Here is an 18803-nt window from a genome sequence, read left to right on the forward strand (position 1 = left end):
TCATAATGCTGGGGCTTGGCATGTGCCCCCGCTAGCGTAGTTAACGGGAGCAATCACTAAAACGGGAAGGATCTCTGAACAATGGCGTGCAATTAGTGCCAATCGTACATTGGAACACCCAATTGCTATTAATCGTTCCATTCACCCCCCACACACACATACACACCCCCTCACGCAAGTTCAAAGTGATTGAGACCAAGGAAAATATAATAGTCTAATTAAATAGACCTTTTAATTTCCATGATGTCACGATTAATCAAAATTGTGTTCACAAGACAGCCTGTAGTATATTGGGTCTAGATGTACATAAAGAGAGCACACTAAATCAATGCGCTATTTGTGCAACCTTAATGAGTTGCGGTAAAATACAAAAACTTTTTGAGGTATTTTGGGCTGCTCTTTGGACTAATACTAGTAATCAGCTTGAATATGGGGACGGGGTCACCGGGCCTGATTGGGGGGGTAGGGGGCACAAGTCATTTTTCGACAATTTTTTTTCCAATGGAATTTTCTAAAATTTTTAATCGATTGGTGGCCACATGCCCTCATGCCCCTCTGATGCTACACCACTGGCATGACGAACGTAAAGTGTATCTCACGATTGTCACATATGCAGGTTGTGGCATGTCACACAAAAAGATCAAAGATCTTTTGCGTTTGGTTTGCGTATGCATGCAGATCACTCCGAATGCCATCTTTTCACACAAGCTGTCTCTTGGATCTGATGACGTTGCAGGAAAAAGGTCTATTACTGCATTCAGCTTTATTACTGCATAATAACAGCAGGATTTTTGATAAAAAAATACCCATATTCACAATTTGTGAAGCCAATGCTTTTAACCAATTAAGGGAATGCTATGTGGTAGCCAAAACAAGATATTCCTGAAAAAAATTGGTGTCAGTTCCAATTTACAATGTAATTATTATTTGAATGGAATGTTAAAGATGGAATTGCATGAGAAGTTTTGCACTGCAGGACTGACAGGAACATTTAGTGGTAGTTCATTTATCATTAAATAATTATACACTTACATACGTGTTTTGGCGCAGCGTCAGCCTTCTATTCTAGATAAAAACATTTTTAAAATAAAAAATATGCAAATGAGGTAGCTAATTTGCATATTTTGCGACAAAAATCACATGGGATCTTAAGACTGCCCCCTTACCACCATCCAACTAAGTTAAATCTCTATACGCCTCACCAGTTCCAAAAAATGGCAAAAAGCCTTTTTAAAAATAAACAAATATGCAAATGAGGTGGCTAATTTGAATATTTTGCGATAAAAATCATGTGGGATCTTAAGACTGCCCCTTTACCACCACCCTACCAAGTTACATCTATATACCCCTACCAGTTCCGAAAAATGGCAAAAAGCATTTTTAAAAATAGAAAAAAAGGAAATGAGGTGGCTGATTTGCATCTTAAGACTACTCTTACCATCACCCCATCAAATTACATTTCTATATGCCTCACCAGTTCCGAAAAATGGCCAAAAGCATTTCGACAAATAAAAAATAGGCAAATGTGGTGACTAATTTGCATATCTTGCGACAAAAAATTGCATCGGATCTTACGACTGCCGCTACCACAACCTCATCAAGTTACATCCCTATACGCCTCATCAGTTCTTGAAATGGCAAAAAAACCACCCAAAAACAATTTTTAAGTTAAATATGCAAATTAGCTACCTAATTTATGCCAAAAATTGCATCAAGTCTTAGGGCATCCACTTACCACCACCCTACCAAGTTACACCCCAATAAACCTCACCAGCTCCGAGACACTGCCGCTTACCACAACCACAACAAGTTACATCCCTAGACGCCTCACCGGTTCTAAAAAATGGCAAAAAAAAAAAATTAAGTTAAATATGCAAATTAGCTACCTAATTTGCATATTTTGCGCCAAAAATTGCATCAAGTCTTAGAACAGCCACTTACCACCACCCTACCAAGTTACACCCCAATACACCTCACCAGCTCCGAGAAACTAACCTGGAAGCCAAAGGCATTTAAAAACAAAGTTCACACAATACAAATGTATAAAGACCCCATTATAGCATAAGGCAATTTATAAGTCATTTTAAATGATTTTAAATGTGACGATAAAATTTGTCTATAACACAGGGAGATATAAAATGTAGGGATTTGGGTACTTTTTGTTCAATTTTGACAGAAATTGAAGGATTTTGACCCATGTTTTTGTTTGTCTGTTTACCCCAGGGTCGCTGAAACAAAGAATTATATTATTAAATCACCTAATTTATAATTAATAAAGGACAAAGAAAGATAAAAGCAAAAGTATGCTTCATTTAGTTAAACAATGGTAACATCCCTGTTGTGTACAAAAAATAACTCTATACGACAATGCAAATCAAGATCAATTCATGGACTATTAAAGTGCATAGGGAAATGTTGAGTACCGGTATGTAAATTAAATGGAACAGCCAAAATGCCAATGGGTATGTAATTTAACTAGAACAGCCTTAAATTGATATCGATATCAATATTGACGTCACAGATTTGATTTGTCACGTGATCGTCAAACCTGTACTAGAAGGTGTCAGTTCTACAGGAACTGACACAAAAACAGCCTTAGACCTTCTTCCCTCAAAGTATTAATTTTGTTTGCCTCTTTGATTTCGTTACAGATTCTTATCATGTCTGATAAAGTTACAGTACGCAAAATTCTCATTGAGGTAGCAAGGGTCTTGTAGAGGAGAACCTACCACTTAGCGATATACTGGATGATCTTGAGCTTGAAGATATCATAGATGCATCAGAAAGAGATGCAATAGATGAAGCACAAGGGAAAGACCAGCTGAAGAAGTTGTGTGACTTCCTCAAAAAGAAATCTGATTTACCGTTGGCTTACAGCACATTTAGGAAACAGCTAATGAATCATACACGGGATAGCTATGACAAAATAGTAAAACCTATCGAGGACAAACACAACTACAATAAAGGTAAGTTAATTGCTTTGCTGGCAATTAAGGCACAAAACTACAGAATGTAAACTCCTCAACGAAAGTTTGGAAAGTTTTTTCAAGCATCTGTATCTCCAATTATTTGTGACATATTCATATCGTGTTGCATATCACTGGATAGCTACAATACTCCCTTTACAATGACACCCCATTTGAAACAACAACATTTTTCACGGCTGAGTACACGCCTTGTGAATGTAGTGGGGTCTCAAAATGAATTTGCCAAATTGACCATTATTCTGTGCTCAAACAAAGCTAGCCACTAACCTCAATAGCGGGTGGAAAAACCACAGGCAGCCACAATAGTCAGGCACCTTCTCCTCATGCTGCTCACCGACCTGGTTACACGTTACTGTGGGATGGAATTCCATTCTTTCACAAGGATTCGTCGCAGGTCATTCAATGTGGTTGCCTATGGGCTTCTTTGACACGCACAGCACGATCAAGCTGGTCCCACAAGTGTTCAATCGGGTTGAGGTCTGGCCCCCGGGTCTGGCCTGATGGCAGGCCATTTTGACTCTACTCCCATATTCTGTTGATAGTCGCGTTGACTACCGTGGCTATGTGGGGAAAGCGGTGTCATCTTGGAGGATTGCATTAGGTCCCAGATTGTAAAGTTATGGGATTGCAGCTTGCTGCACAGAATAATGGTCAATTTGGCAAATTCATTTTGAGACCCCACTACAATCACAAGGTATGTACTCAGCCGTGAAAAATTTTATTGTTTTAAATGGGGTGTCATTGTAAAGGGGAGTATTGTAGCTATCCAGTGATATGCAACACGATATGAATATGTCACAAATAATTGGAGATACAGATGCTTGAAAAAACTTTCCAAACTTTCGTTGGGGAGTTTATTATTATTTGTGACGGTTATTGCAGTAAAGGGGTATTCTCGTCTAATCCCGCCCGTTATAAGGACAAGTTTGGGTTTACATAAAATAAGAACTAAAGGCCTATTCTGTGATTTGTTCATCCGGAGGATCATAAAACTCATCAAAATTCAGATTTTGGCACCTTTGTTAGTATCATAGATGTGCTAACTGCTGTTTTCCTTGTTTTTGCCTAATTTTTTATTTCAAAAATTTTAAGGGAAGGGGTATGAACGTTTGGACAGTATTTATTGTGGGACATTAGAGCACATCAGACATATCGAATTGCATTCTAAATACTGAAGAATGTCCTTCTGATATCAAATAATTTTGATTTTTGAAATTCGCAATGTAATACACATTTTATGGCAAATCATTAAAAATTGATATTTTTGATATTTAACAGTACTTGAAGTAAACTTTATAAATCTGATGATTTATACTTAAAGTTTATGTAGGTGGGATGAAAAGCCGACGATCTATTGAAAATTTTGACCTTTCGTATTGAAGATATGGATTTTTTTTCCTAAAACACCAAAAAAAAAATAGGTCTTTTGGGAAAAAAATCCATATCTTCAATATAAAAGGTCAAAATTTTCAATTGATCGTCGGCTTTTCCTCCCAGCTACATACACTTTAAGAATATATCATTAGATGTATAAAATTTATTTCGAGGACTGTATTATATCAAAAATTTGAAAAATATCAAATTTTAATAATTTGTCATAAAATTTGTATTATATCGTGAATTTCAAAAATGAAAATTATTTGATATCAGAAAGACATGCTTCAGTATTCAGAATGCAATTCGACACGCCTGAGGTGCTCTCATGTCCCACAAAAAATACTGTCGAAACGCCATAAATGCTCATTCTAGATCCCTTAACGACTTATCCTTCACCTTTAAGCAATTTATACACAATTTTTTTTACACTTTCACTGGGATCACTGAATGGGCCTTTAAGATATTATTATGTGGTTTAAAATAAATATATCCAAGAAAAATATACCTGTAATGAAATAAACATTCTCAAGTAGAAATTTATAAACCGGCTTTAGCATTTCCCTGAAAAAGTTCATAAGGGGTCTTTGTTTTAGGGTGGGGTGTCCGTAGGTGTCAAGGTATTGTTTTATTTCTTGCTTGTTTCCTTGTTGTTTCTTAGCTTGTTCCATTTTTTAGGTTGAAACCTTTCCACAAACTATGCTGTTACTAGGTAGCCTAGACACTTTGGCAAGTTGGTTATTGGATTATGAAAAATTTGAATTATCCCTCCAAATTGGAGGAGCCAATCAGAAACAGTTGGTGTGCTAGTTAGTGGTGTCTGGAAAAGATCACCACATGCAAGGTAGTCAGTTGAAATGAAAACTGAAATGATTTCCATGTGAAATTTTAATAGTGTCTTGCCGTTTTGATGGTAGCACCAGTTCTGTCTAGAGTTAGTACTTATTGACATCTAAATCAAGTTGGTCATTGTGTAAAAATCGGTTCACGGTTGTTTGATGTAAAACTATGTCATTTTTAAGAAAAGGTGAATACTAATAGGGCTATTGATCTTAAATTGTGTTTTAATCTTTACAAGGGGTAGACACTGGTATAATGGCATTAAAGCATCAAAAAAGAGTAACAAATAGCATCATTTCCAGCACTGTCAGCTTAAAAACTGCAAACTCTATTTATGATTAGTTAAAATTCACCGCAGCCAAAAATGTTCGATCTTGGGATCTATGGTCAATGCTGCCTTGGTATTTTTTATAACCGAACTATTGACTGATGAATATTAATTAAATGTAAAATTGCATCGGTCAATACATTACATAGAAAGAGGAAAATCACTAAAACTAACAATCAATTACCTGATATTTAATAAGTAATAAGGATTGACCAAGCATTGATGGTCAATCAATAGACAGAAAAAAATTTGGCTCCATTGCCTAAGCAGATCATTGGACTTGACTGAATACCTTCCGTGCTAATTGGTCGTAATGTGGATCAGGCGTGTGAATCTTTTTTAGATGTTTAAATAGTGTTTTGTTCGAAAATATACCTTGCAGCATTAATAAATACAAGTAAATGTTTATTTTTGTTTGTGCGCAATCTAGTGCAACTGACAAGAGATGAACATGCTGAATTAACACATAAGCCAGCATATGCTGAAGAGCAGGCTGCATCACCACCTTCAACTAATCCAGCACAACCGGGAACGCACACACCAACAGTTTCCAGTTTAGCAAAGACCAAACCAGCACTAAAACCAGTGGTGAAAACAAAACCAGCAGTGAAAGTAAAGCCATTGGTGAAAGCAAAACCAGCATTGAAAGTTAAACCTCTTACTCCACTTAAACCAATACTCAAGCCAAAACCACTGATACCTAGTAAAATCAAAGGACAACCAACCTTCATTCCAGCTCAACGTAAGTATATAATAAAAACTGAGTAAAATATTACTTTCCCCTACATAATATAAGACATTATATACTTCATTAATATATTCTTGTTCATTGATTGGTTAAAAGTGGATCACATGACCAAAAATAGTTCTACCATCAGTACTCCTATCCGTAAATAGTACCTCTAAGCCGTAAATAGTATTTTCAATGTCCCGGATGAGCCGTAAATAGTACCTCCAATCCGTAAATAGTACTTTTGACCATGCCTCAAGGTATGCGCGCATTCGATGCGACGGAACGGTTCACGCACGCGAAACTGCCATAGCGTGATTTCTCGCTGCTGTAATTGGTTAGCCCGATTTTAGCCTATTCGATTTTTTTGAAGGGCAAAATAGGCCTATAGGTTGTGCTTAAATTGGTCGTGCTGTTCACTCAGGATAGAAGCTGGAGAGTCCAAACGTCAAATAATTTTCTTTTAACCAATCAATAAACAAAGAATATATTAATGAAGTATATAAAACAAATATATACTGCCTTTATTCGAAGTTCTGGTTAAAACTATGGTCCCTCGTTGAGATCAATTAATACTATTTTAATAGTACTATTGATCTCACCTCGGGCCCATAGTTTTAACAAGAACCTCTCATGGCAGTATATATTTGTATACTATACTAGCTTTATTCTGTGTTCATAAAGCATGTCCACAGACATAAATAGTTTGTATATAGGGTAGGATCTTAGATCATGTCATGTCCTGTCCTAACAATATAGTCACCAACTGTGAAATTGTTGAAAATACAATGTCTGATCACCATATGGTAACTAAGTTTCTCCCTTGGACTACTCAAACCTTAACATCTATGGATAACCACTCATGCAGTCAATTAAGAACTACACAGTGTCGAGGCTGTCCACATATCATCCCGCTTCTCACATAATGCTGCTATTAAATCCATGACTGTGGGTGATACTGTTGTAAAGACTGTCAATCAGGGAGTTAGCTAAACACCCACCCACCCACCTGTCATTTTTGGATAGGCAGTTTGCCTCTTGGACAGGCAGATTAATGCACATGACATAATGCTAAATGTTTAAAATAATGGCTGAATAAGTTCTGTGAACTCAAAACAAACCAGACAAGGAAATCAAGGCTATAGCAATATTTGAACTGACTGAACACTCAGAAGGGCAGAGGTCTGGTTTATGTTAAATAAAGCAAAGGTCTTGATGTTCTCATTGATGAAAATCTCTCCATTAGAAATATTGGCCTCAAATATCTTGATCAAAATAGTACTGAAAAACTGGATAATGCATTCATCTGCTCAAGACTCAACTCAAACAGTAGCATCTTCTATGGGCTTCCAGATGTTCAGATCAGTATACTGCATGCTTAGATTATTAATACACAGATTGGAATTTTCCATGCCTCGAATTCAGCTGACGCCGCACAGTGGGCCAGAATCGCCTCAAAGTGTGCCAAAATTATAAACAGACATTCAAACGCATAAAAACACGGTAAAATGACTATATTAGGGGTTTTTGAGGCTGCAGAATTCAATGGAGGCATTTTCAAAAATGTATGACGTCATCAAAATGCTGAACCGTGATTGGTCGATTATTTTTACAACAGTATTTCAAATGACATATGTAAAAATTTTAATTGAAAAAGCAAAATAGGGGTTCCAAGGGGTGCGAAATTCAGTGATGACATTTTGGAAAGCGTATGACGTCATTAATATGCTGATATGTGATTGGTCAATTATTCCTCCCACAGTTATTCAAATGCCTGTGTAATAATTATTATAAAAACTTTCAAATCGGGGTTTTAAGGACTGTGGAATCCAATAGAGCCATTTTCCAAGGCATATGACGTCATTAAAATACCGAACCGTGATTGGCTAATTACTCTTACAACAGTAATTCAAATGTCCGATTGGAAAAGTATTAGCAAATAGCATATTCAAGGTTATACGGACTGCAAAATTCACTGACGGCATTTTCTAATACGTATGACATCAATAAAATGCGGACATTTTAATTGTCTAATATAAGCAAGCAAACAAACTACCAACCAGACTCGATGTTGGGAGTGGTTTCTCTTCCAAAATTTGTACTTGATTCTTCCTGTCGGACTCCAAAACGTCGCCATTATCTTAAACGTAATTTTGGCCTTAATTTTCAACCCATCACTATATACCAATTTCCTTGAAAAAGCAACCAATTTTGCCCAAATTGGGTACTTTTACCAACATGTTTCTAGAAATACACAATGTAGGCCTACTGGGCGCTTTCGTCTGTGGTGAAAACCCACCCATCGCTTTACAAAATGGCGAAAAGCACCCCAAAAGGCAAGTCATATCGTATACCATGGCAATGGGAGACCCCACCCGGATGTTAAAACTTCACTTAATTTAATATTTAATTAACGAATCTAATATAATATATAATTAGCGAATATTAAATTAATGAGATTTAATATTTAATTTATTTAATATTAAATTCACAGATATAACATTGAATTAGCAGATTTGAAATTTAATTCGCGAAATTTATATTTAATTGCGGATTTTATATTTAATTAGCAGATTTGATATTTAATTTACAAATGTTATATTTAATTCTTGAATTTAATATTAAATTCATAGATTTGATATTAAATCTGTAATTATATATTTCATCTGCAAATTTAATATTTGCGTAATTTAATATTCAATTTATGTAATTAAATATTCAATTAGCTTAATTAAATATTAAATCTCATGTAATTAAATATTAAATCTGTAATTAAATATTAAATCATGTAATTAAATATTAAATCATGTAATTAAATATTAAATCTCGAATTAAATATGAAAATTTCAATTAAATATAACATTTGCAAAATAAATTTTAAATCTGGTTAATTTAATATTAAATCTGTGAATTAATTAATTATAAATTTAAAATTAAGAGATTTGATATTTAATTCAGCAGATTTAATATTAAATCGGTGAATTCAATGTTAAATTATAGGCCTACTATTGTATTTAAAAGTTTGTTAAGCTTTAGCCTATCCATCTCTATACGGAGGTTGTACGGAGATTTGTCTCCCATCAAGCTATTAATAGAACACTGTGCATCTCCAGATGTTTGTACACGCTGCAGCGGCCATCTCTTTTCACCTGAATTTACGCTTTTGTGGCCAGTTTTACTGGCACAGGGCCTCATAAAACTGACTCCACTGCAGAAGACTGCAAAAAGCTGCAACTGAATTTGGTACCACCACAAAGATGAAACTGTTCTGAATGTGCCTGTATAAGTTTTAAGGCGGGAATCGACGGGAATCTAATCTTTCGAGATCAAATTTGTTAAAATGTAATATTTCCTTAGTTTCGAGGACGTTTAAGCCAAAATATTTAATTCCCTGAAGGTTTCTACATTCGTCATATCCTATTGTTATATTCTACAAATAGTTTCTCAAATAGCTGTGAAAGCACAAATGAATCAGAAATGTCAAAACAAAATTATAGAATTTTACCCCCAAATCATGATTTTTCTAATAAGAAGCAGATTGTGGCGATTTCGCGTGTTTATTATAAAAAATACCACCTTTAAGAACAAACCAGTGGTGAAATATTTTCAGAAAATATTCTTAGGTTCATTATCTTTCCAAATCACATAAAAAAAATTCGAACATTGAAAGTCACTAAAGTAGGGTTTTGGCACACTTTGACTTTGACCTGGCCCACTGTGCGCCGGTACAGCGTACAGACCTGGCGACATCGCTTATCTTACGCGCGAAGTTTCTTTTGTGTACGCTCACGCTGTTTGCGCTATTGTTGAGTTTGCTCACGCGGTACCTGACTTAGCGCCGATCCCCTGAGGCAACATGCCATGTTTCCAATATTAAAACATTTTGTTTCAAGTATCACCAACAGACCTATTTTGTTTGCAAATTCACTGATGCTGCCAATAAACATGTTTTGTTTTCAGACAGTCAACAATCTCCTCAGCATTTAGGCAATACACTAACGCTGATTTCTTTGTCAAGAAAATCGCTAGGATCTGGGATGAAATGAAAAATGTCCCTGCTGCAGGGAGGGAAACCGCAAGTTTATGATAATCCTGCTACTTGTGTCCCTTTTGTGAAGATTCATTGAAAGACTGAAAGGCGGTGCATGATGTTATTTCCAATTTTTCTAACTCTACTTGACCTGTTGCTTATAAAGCCCATCCATCCCTCTTTGTTGTCAGAAGCCTTCACAACTGACTCACATAAAGCCTTCATCAAGCCATTGTTGAAAATAAACCTAGCTTAGATAAAGAAGATCTCAAAAACTTCCATCTAATAGTCTGAGTTTCACAGCAGAGATAATTGACAAATGTGTCCCCATTTATTTTTGTTTCTCTTTCAGAGACTGTAGACACTCTAAGTACAGATGAAAACAAGAAGGAAGATGAAAAAGATGGTTCGGGAATGCAAGGTAGGATCATGATGTACAATTATCATAAAATTAATGCCAACTATTTTATCAACGTCACGGAAAAACATACAAATAAGGAATTGTGGGTATTAGCAGCAACAATGGAGCACTCTACACTGGATACTAAATATGCATGCAGGTGGATTTCCAAACTCCAGATTAATGTGGACTTGCATAGTGACTGTCTATACAGCCTGTGACTGCCTGTCTTTAATGCAATAACGAGTGGGAGTGTTGATACATTTGAAGCAACCATAGCGCATAAAATCATTTAATGCGTAAAGGATGCAAGCCTTATGTGTTGAATTGCAAGACTTAATGAAAGTCGTGCTGAGAGAGAGTAGCTTTTTTGCATTCGCCACGCAGTGCAATATTGCGTTACGCCCGTTTGATACGAATTTCAGGCTAATAATGTACACATTGATGGGCGTTAATCAGGATATCCACCCCCATCATGTCTGTGTACAGTACCTTATTGATAAGGCATTATCACAAGCATCCTCTTACTGCTGCAATTTATTTATTTATTTATTTATTTATTTATTCTTTCTTTAACCAGGGTAGCCCCTTCAGTAACTGGTACTGATCTCCAAGGGGGCCCTGAGTGACAATTTACAGTACACAATATAATAAAATAAGTTGATAACAATTAAAAGCAATGTATGGAAGCAAAAGTTACTTAAATATAGTATTTACATTGTACATCAGGTCAAGTAATAATTACATTATACAGTAATAGAATAACATTGTACAAGTTTTACAATCAAATAAGGAGTAAAAGAAAATTTATAATAAATTTGTGGAATTCAAGAAAAAAATTAAGTCAAATCACAATTTTGAAATACAGTTTTTAAAAGTATGAACGGTCATAGAATCAAAGTTTCCACGGATGTCTTGGGGAGTCTATTCCAAGCATAACATGATCTGTAGTGAAAAGTTCTCTTACCAGGATTTATGTTCCATTTTGGAATGACAAGAGAATTGAAAGTTTGGCTTCTAGTACCATGAGTATGAAGAGATTGCATATAAGAAAATTGAGAAAATAAATATGATGGTGCATTATGGGTAAGACACTTGAACACAATAATCAAAAGTTGTTTCTCCCATCTTGTATGAAGTTTATCCCAGTTAAGAGAATCCATCATGTCTTTAATAGGTGTTCTTATATCCGCTGATAAAAGAATACGAGCAAGTCTATTATGATGTACTTGAAGTGAAGTTGAAAGAGAATTTATGCAATTTGTCCAAACAGGACTACAATAGTCAAAGTGTGGCATGACAAGGGCATTGGCAAGCATTTTAAGGGTATCATTTGGGAGATAATATTTCAGTCTACGAATAATGCCAATACGTTTTGAGATATTAGAAGAGAGATGGTTTACATGTTCATGCCAAGATAATAATTGATCAAATACAACACCAAGATACTTAAATTTATCAACTCTTTCAATATTATTACCAATGTATGAAACATCAATGTCATCAAATGTATTCAGCATATAACTAGTACCAAAAATCATGAGTTTTGTTTTCTTGATATTCAAGGTGAGATTATTTTCATTCAACCAAGAGGCAACATTTGACAAATTTTCATTTAATTCTGCTTGAAGAGTTGCTGCATCATTAGAACTACAAATAAGAGTTGTGTCATCTGCATACATTATAGTTTTACAGTTTACAGAGTTTGGAAGTGAATTTACAAAAATGATAAATAATAAAGGCCCCAAGATTGTACCTTGCGGAATACCAATATTCACATCTTTAAAGTCAGACATAATAGAGGAAATGTTAACAGCTATTACTGAGATAAGATATAAACCACTTTAGACATGAGCCAGAAATATCACATTGCTTTAATTTGTTAATTAAAAGACTATGGTTGATGGTATCAAAAGCCTTCTTGAGATCCAGGAAAATTGCAATCTCAGGCCATTGATCATTGATGCAACTTGCTGCGGCATTCCATCAAAATCTCGCTTATATGAACGTGCTGATACTGAAAGAAGATGTGTCGTCCTAGTCTGACAGTCGAAGTACATGACCTAGAAATATGAGTTAATGTCCCCTTACCCAGACTATTCATATAAGATGGACGTTGAAGATGGTTGCATTTACAAACATGTTCATTCACAGAATCTGTAGTATAATGTTGCAAAAGCATTAATATTGCCTTCCATATCCTTGGCATGACCCATGAGTCACAGTCATATAGGAGGACTGGGACACACATTGTCTTGAGTCTTTCCAATTACCAATTTCCAAAATGCATGCACACCAAGCAAAAGCTTGGATACTTGCACAGGTGGATAATGACTCCTGATTCAATTCCAGAGCTCCTCTTCAGGTGAGGAGGTAATACAATAATGATAAACATATTGGTGCAGAGCTCATAAGGCTTCCGGTATATGCAATCCAGCAGTTGGCAGTCTTGAAAGCCTTCCACTAAGTCCAGATCTGAAGAATATTTTTCAGGTTTACAAGATACTGTTCTCAGGGTTGTTGACAGCCAAGAAGCAGCTTCTTGAATGTGGATGCCAAAGTTCAGGAAAAGGATAGCAAACTGAGTTGTTGTCATCTCTAGGTCCCACATTGGGTCATCATACGTGAAATGAGCATGGAACAACAACGAAGATCCATCTACCCCCACCGCACCGGAAGCAAATTATTTCCATTATCTTGATTTTGCATGTGATTCCCTTTCTCTTTCAGACGTTCTACAAGATGAAAGCAAGAAGGAAGATAAAAAGGACAGTTCAGGAAAAACAGGTAGGATCATAGTTTACATTGTTAAGAATTACCGTACAATTGCTGGCACTTATTTATTTAACTTACAATGTCATGGGGTTTTACTAGGTGTATTATAGTAAAATAATTACGCAGGGCCGTTCCTAGTGATTTTGCCCCCCTATGTAAAGCCTCTCCCTGCCGCCCCACCAAAGCATACCACAAAAGTTTTAAGGGGGGTTACCCCCTTGAAAACTCATCAGTTTTGACCTATTTGTATACTGTATAGGCTATATACTGCCCACAACCATTCTTTTTCTCAGCTCCCCCTTTTCCTTTTCTGCCCTGTTTTCTGTTTCTCTTTTTGCCCCCTTTTTATTTTTCCTTTTTATCTGCACTCATTTTTTCTTCCCTTTTCTTTCTCCATTCCTGTTTTTTCTTTTCTCTCGCCTCCCCCCTTTTTTTTTTTTTTTTTTTTTTTTTTTTTTTTTGGTGCCCTTTGCATTTGCTGCCTAGGCGACCACCTTACCTGGCCCAAATGGTCGAACTGCCCTGTAATTACGGTAGCCTGTGCATCACAAGCTTCCTACAACTGCTGCGATCTTGGGTCACTGATCAAACTTTGAATCGAACCCTGGACCTTAGGTTTATTTGAGACCTGTGCCTTAACCACTTGACCACAGGAGCTTCATGATTAGGCTGGTTGAAATTTTGAACATAAAAGCGATCATTTAAAATTATTTCCTCCCCGCAAATAGCCCATAGTAGCTAGGGCTGTAAATGCAGAAATAAATTTCCATCCTCCTTGTATAGGGAAATATAACAAGGAAAAACAGTGGCATGATCGACGGAATTATATATAATAAATGTAGTGTATGGGTCTTCCTCTGCTGGTAGAGAGTGTGGACGCTATCCAGATATTGTAAAAGTGGGGTTGAAAGCAGAAAAGTGACCCTATCTTCACCAGTAGTCTATTACATGATGAGTCAGGTTCCCAAAGCAGCTTCTTGAATGGAGATGCCAAAGGTCAGGTAAATTGAGTTGTTGTCATCTCGAGGTCCCCCATTGGGTCATTATACGTGAAATGAGCCTAGAACTACAATGAAGACCCAGCTACCCCCAGCTATGCCCTGGGAGCAAATCATTTCCATTATCATAATTATGAATTTGATTTCATTCTGTTTCAGACATTCTACAAGATACGACTGAAAGCAAGAAGGAAGATGAAAAGGACAGTTCAGGAAAGATAGGTAGGATCATAGTTTACACTGTTCAAATTTCTGTAAAATTGCTGCAACTTTTCACCGGGTGTATTATAGTAAAAAATATCATAGTAGCCTGAGCATCACACACTTCCTACAACTGCTGCGCCACTATGAATCTGAAGAATGTCTTCCTCCGATGTTCTGTGATGTAGATTACCATCAACTGCCATCGGGATATGCCACTCCGAAATAGTTAAGGAAGTTACTGCAGGCCCAAACATTGGAAATTCTAAACATGATGGTCTATGCATAGCTTGAGACATTAGATGTAAAAACTACTAGCTCTACCGGAAAAAAGCTGCACATGATCTGACCATGCAGTTCTCCAGGAGTTTAAGCATCAAGTTCAGTAGAATATTAAACTTGCAAGTGCTCTTGAAAGACAGATATGAACCAATCCCAACAACAAACACAGAATACCGAGAAATTCACATATTAATGATTGACATAACTAATATGCCCAAGCGTCGCTGGCTGTACCATCTAAATGTATGTCATTACGGTAAAAACATGTAGTACTAAGCAAATCCAATGCGGCAAAATACTGATATATGCACATTATTTTACTAGATACAGTATATAATGTGCACGGTTCCTATATATATTTGGGTGGAAAGTTGTTATCTTGACGGAAATACATTTTCCAAATTACAGGAATCTTTTGAAGTAAAATCAATTAAACTTCAGCTCACCAGAGCTGGCAAAGAAAATAATCATGCCTGTTTAAAAAAAAACCCTCTTTGAAATTGTTGTCATAAAGAGTTGCTACTTGTATTGAGCTTTCAAGTTACTTTCAAGTTGAACACTGCATTACACTACAGGTCCCTTCTCTTCTTGACAGCTTTAGCTCCCCCATCCCTGAAGAAAGCAATTTACCAGTTTGTCATGCAGTCAATGACAATATATGACTTAGATGGAAATCAGTTACATTAGATGATTTTGTTCAGTCCAGCTTTCCAAATGGCATGCCAAAAATGCTTGCCCTGCCCCCCCTTAGCCTGCCAAAAATTGCTTGCCCCTCCCCTCTCAGCAAGCAATTTTTGGCACACATTTACGGGGCACCTTTTAAATAACATGCTCTACAAAGGTTTAGAAAAACAGTACAGAAATATTCAAATATGCAAAATTTCCTGTTCGCAATGCTTGCATTACATAATCTAGACCATTTAAAGTTTCCAAATTAGGAACCCAAATATTGGGCATGTGCAAAGGGGTAAACAAAGGTTTGCTCCCCCCTACTTTTGGCTTGTCAAAATTCTTCCCACCCCCATTTTACCCTTCACCCAGGGCTCATAATCATTTCACAACCCTTTAGGTCCCACATAGGGGTCATTTTGAGCAACATCTCAACCAGGAAAGCCCTGGCTATCCCACTGTATGTTTTAAACAAGTATTTCGTGATCCTAGCATCCTCTTTTTATGACATTTTTCAGTAGATAACCATGAAAAAAAACCCTTATTCCCAAAATGTCGGATGTTTCAGATTTTGCATTAGCGTGTTATGCGTGATTATGTGTATTACACTGCCACTGTGTTCTAATTTTGTTCTGGTATACCAAAACAAAATACAAATTTGATGATATTGTTGCTAAACGAATTAATCTGCAGGAATATTTTTTGTACATAAACATTATTTAGCCAGAGGTTTCCAGTGGTATAAAAATAAAAAATAAAAACAACTGAAGATTAATGGTTAGCTTTTCTTTCCTTTTTAGATGTTGAACCCAATGCAGCTGAAAGCAAGAAGGAAGACAAACAAGACGGTTCAGGAAAGCATGGTAGGATCATAATGTAAACTTGGTTAAGTAGTAGTACGAACAGCTTATCAGGCTTGCAGCAAAATAGTCACATTTGTAAATCAGAATTGTGTATTAATTTAAAACTTAGAACAAACTAAAGATAAGTCTCCACTTCATCTATATTTAGAGTTTCATAAAAATTCTAAAATTTCTTATGTATTTCTTTATTTTTTGAAAGTTACCTGAAGTTTTCCACATTATAATTTTTAGCCTACATGGAGTGTGCTATGGTCTCCAAACTTTCATGGATGGTGTATAAGCTAAATACCTCAATTATCTCACCAGCTTTTTAAATAAATTTGATTACCTTTCATATATGACACCTTGTTTGTTGAAATTGAACCTATAGCTAGTCAGAAAAATTCTAGAATTTAGGTAATTTAGTGTTTCTAGAAAAAATCAAGAAAATGGAAAAAAAGTACTAACATTGCCATCAAATATCTCATTTATTAAGCCCAGTATCTTGGAAAAATCACTGTCCTTATTAAGTAGCATTCAGATTTATGCAGTGTGTATAAAGGAGAGAAAATTACATTTAAACAAATTATAAATTAAGCTGATTTGGTGAACTTGACAACATGGCAAAAACACTCCATGTACAAAGTCTATGGCGTTTTCCAATCACAAAAGATTATGTAAGTCAAAATGCTCTTTTGGAAAAATGGCAACCCTGGTCCATGTCCCATTTAGTCGAATCTCACTTGATCCATGTCCCACTTAGTGCAATTCCTTGGTGCGATTCCCAATGAGTCCGATCTCACTTAGTCCAATTCCTACTGGGGTCATTTCACACTTATTCCATGTCTCACTTAGGCCAATTACCACTTAGCCCATTCCAACTTGGGCCAAGTCCCACTTGGTCCATACTCATTTAGTCCAATCTCACATGGTCCATGTCCTATTCAGTCCAATTCCCACTTGGTCCATGTCCTACTTGGTCCATGACCCAGTAAACTATGTCCCATTCAGTCCATGATCCACTTGGTCCCATGCCCCCATGGCATGTCCCATGATGGACCTTGTCTCATTTAGTCCATGTCCCACAGTGTTCCACATTTCAAATCAACCGTAGCGCATGATGTGCACATGTAATCACGTAACAGAAGCGCTGTATTACCAGACACGATGAAAGTCTGGCTGAGAGATCGTAGCTTTTATGCCCTTGTAGTACACAGTGCAGGCCACGGAAGTACATATTGATGCGCATTAATGTTGGTGTCCACTCCCGTGTACAGTACCGGAATATTACTGTATCATCGCACGTATGTATAAATAAAAACCTAGTAATAATACCACTGCAGTAATGCCCATTAAGCATACTCAACAAGTTACAACAACAAATGTATAAAGCCAAAGTTGTTGCATTTAGGAAATAGTCTAGATAGAATTTAGGATCAAACTTGGGATTAGGATATTTAATACCACTTAAAGTTAAGAAATGTATTTGTCTTCCACTTTCAGATGTTATCCATGATACAGCTGAAAGCAAGAAAGAAGATGGAAAAGATGGCACAGTAAAGCAAGGTAGGATCATGATTTACACTGTAAAAAATTACTGTGAAATTAGTGTCTTTCATTTTGCCAACATACGTAAAAACAACAAATAATAAGTCAGGATTTGCGTGGTATATTATGGCAACAATTAGGGGACTCCACACAGGCTGCTAAATCCCCATCAATGTGGATGGTGCTTTCCCATATGGTCCAATGCCACTTGGTCACAATGCATTTAGTTCCAATATCACTAGGTCCATGTCCCATTTAGTCCTATTCCCACTTAGTCCAATCTCTATTGTCAAATTCCTATGTAGGCCAATTTGCACTTAGTCCCATGTCCCACTTGGTCCATTTTCTACTTGCTCCATGTCCCACTTGGTCAATGTCCCATTTGTTCCCATGCACTACTTGGTCCGTCCCATTTTGTCCATGTCCCACAGTGGGAGTGTTGCAGCATTTGAAACCAACCATAGCACATAAATGCATGTTATGCAACCACATAACTGAAGCGAGCTAATGCGTTTTGTTACAAGACGCAATAAAAAAGATGTGCTGAGAAACCATAGCTTTTACACATTCACCATGCAGTGCACTGCACTGCACTGCACCATGCAGTGCAGTTGTACGTTAAGCCTGTTTAGTATGCAATGCAGGCCACGGAAATACACATTGATGTGTGTTAATGTGGATCTTCCATGTAGAGTATGCCATTATTTTACGTGTCCGGTATCACAAGCATCCTCCAACTGCTGCAATATATCTCAGGACATGCAAGTTGGTGTGGCGCTATAGCAATCTATAAAAAATT

At 36.5% G+C, this 18803-nt stretch overlaps 1 protein-coding gene across 3 annotated transcripts in view; it reads left to right on the top strand.

Annotated features, from left to right (window-relative positions):
• LOC140139723 (uncharacterized) overlaps window positions 1-18803 on the top strand; it is a 190408-nt gene that overhangs the window by 73417 nt on the left and 98188 nt on the right. For 2 of the 3 annotated variants that reach the window (XM_072161428.1, XM_072161427.1), the window contains exons 5-11: window positions 2652-2966; window positions 5960-6271; window positions 10642-10710; window positions 13420-13476; window positions 14622-14684; window positions 16415-16477; window positions 17960-18022. In XM_072161428.1, coding sequence (XP_072017529.1) covers window positions 2897-2966; window positions 5960-6271; window positions 10642-10710; window positions 13420-13476; window positions 14622-14684; window positions 16415-16477; window positions 17960-18022 — 697 coding nt within the window. In that variant the 5' untranslated portion in view covers window positions 2652-2896. The remainder of the gene's footprint in view (window positions 1-2651; window positions 2967-5959; window positions 6272-10641; window positions 10711-13419; window positions 13477-14621; window positions 14685-16414; window positions 16478-17959; window positions 18023-18803) is intronic. The other variant, XM_072161429.1, reaches the window with a different exon arrangement.

This window comes from Amphiura filiformis, chromosome 18 (genome assembly GCF_039555335.1).
Source record: "Amphiura filiformis chromosome 18, Afil_fr2py, whole genome shotgun sequence".
Lineage (NCBI taxonomy): Eukaryota > Metazoa > Echinodermata > Ophiuroidea > Amphilepidida > Amphiuridae > Amphiura > Amphiura filiformis.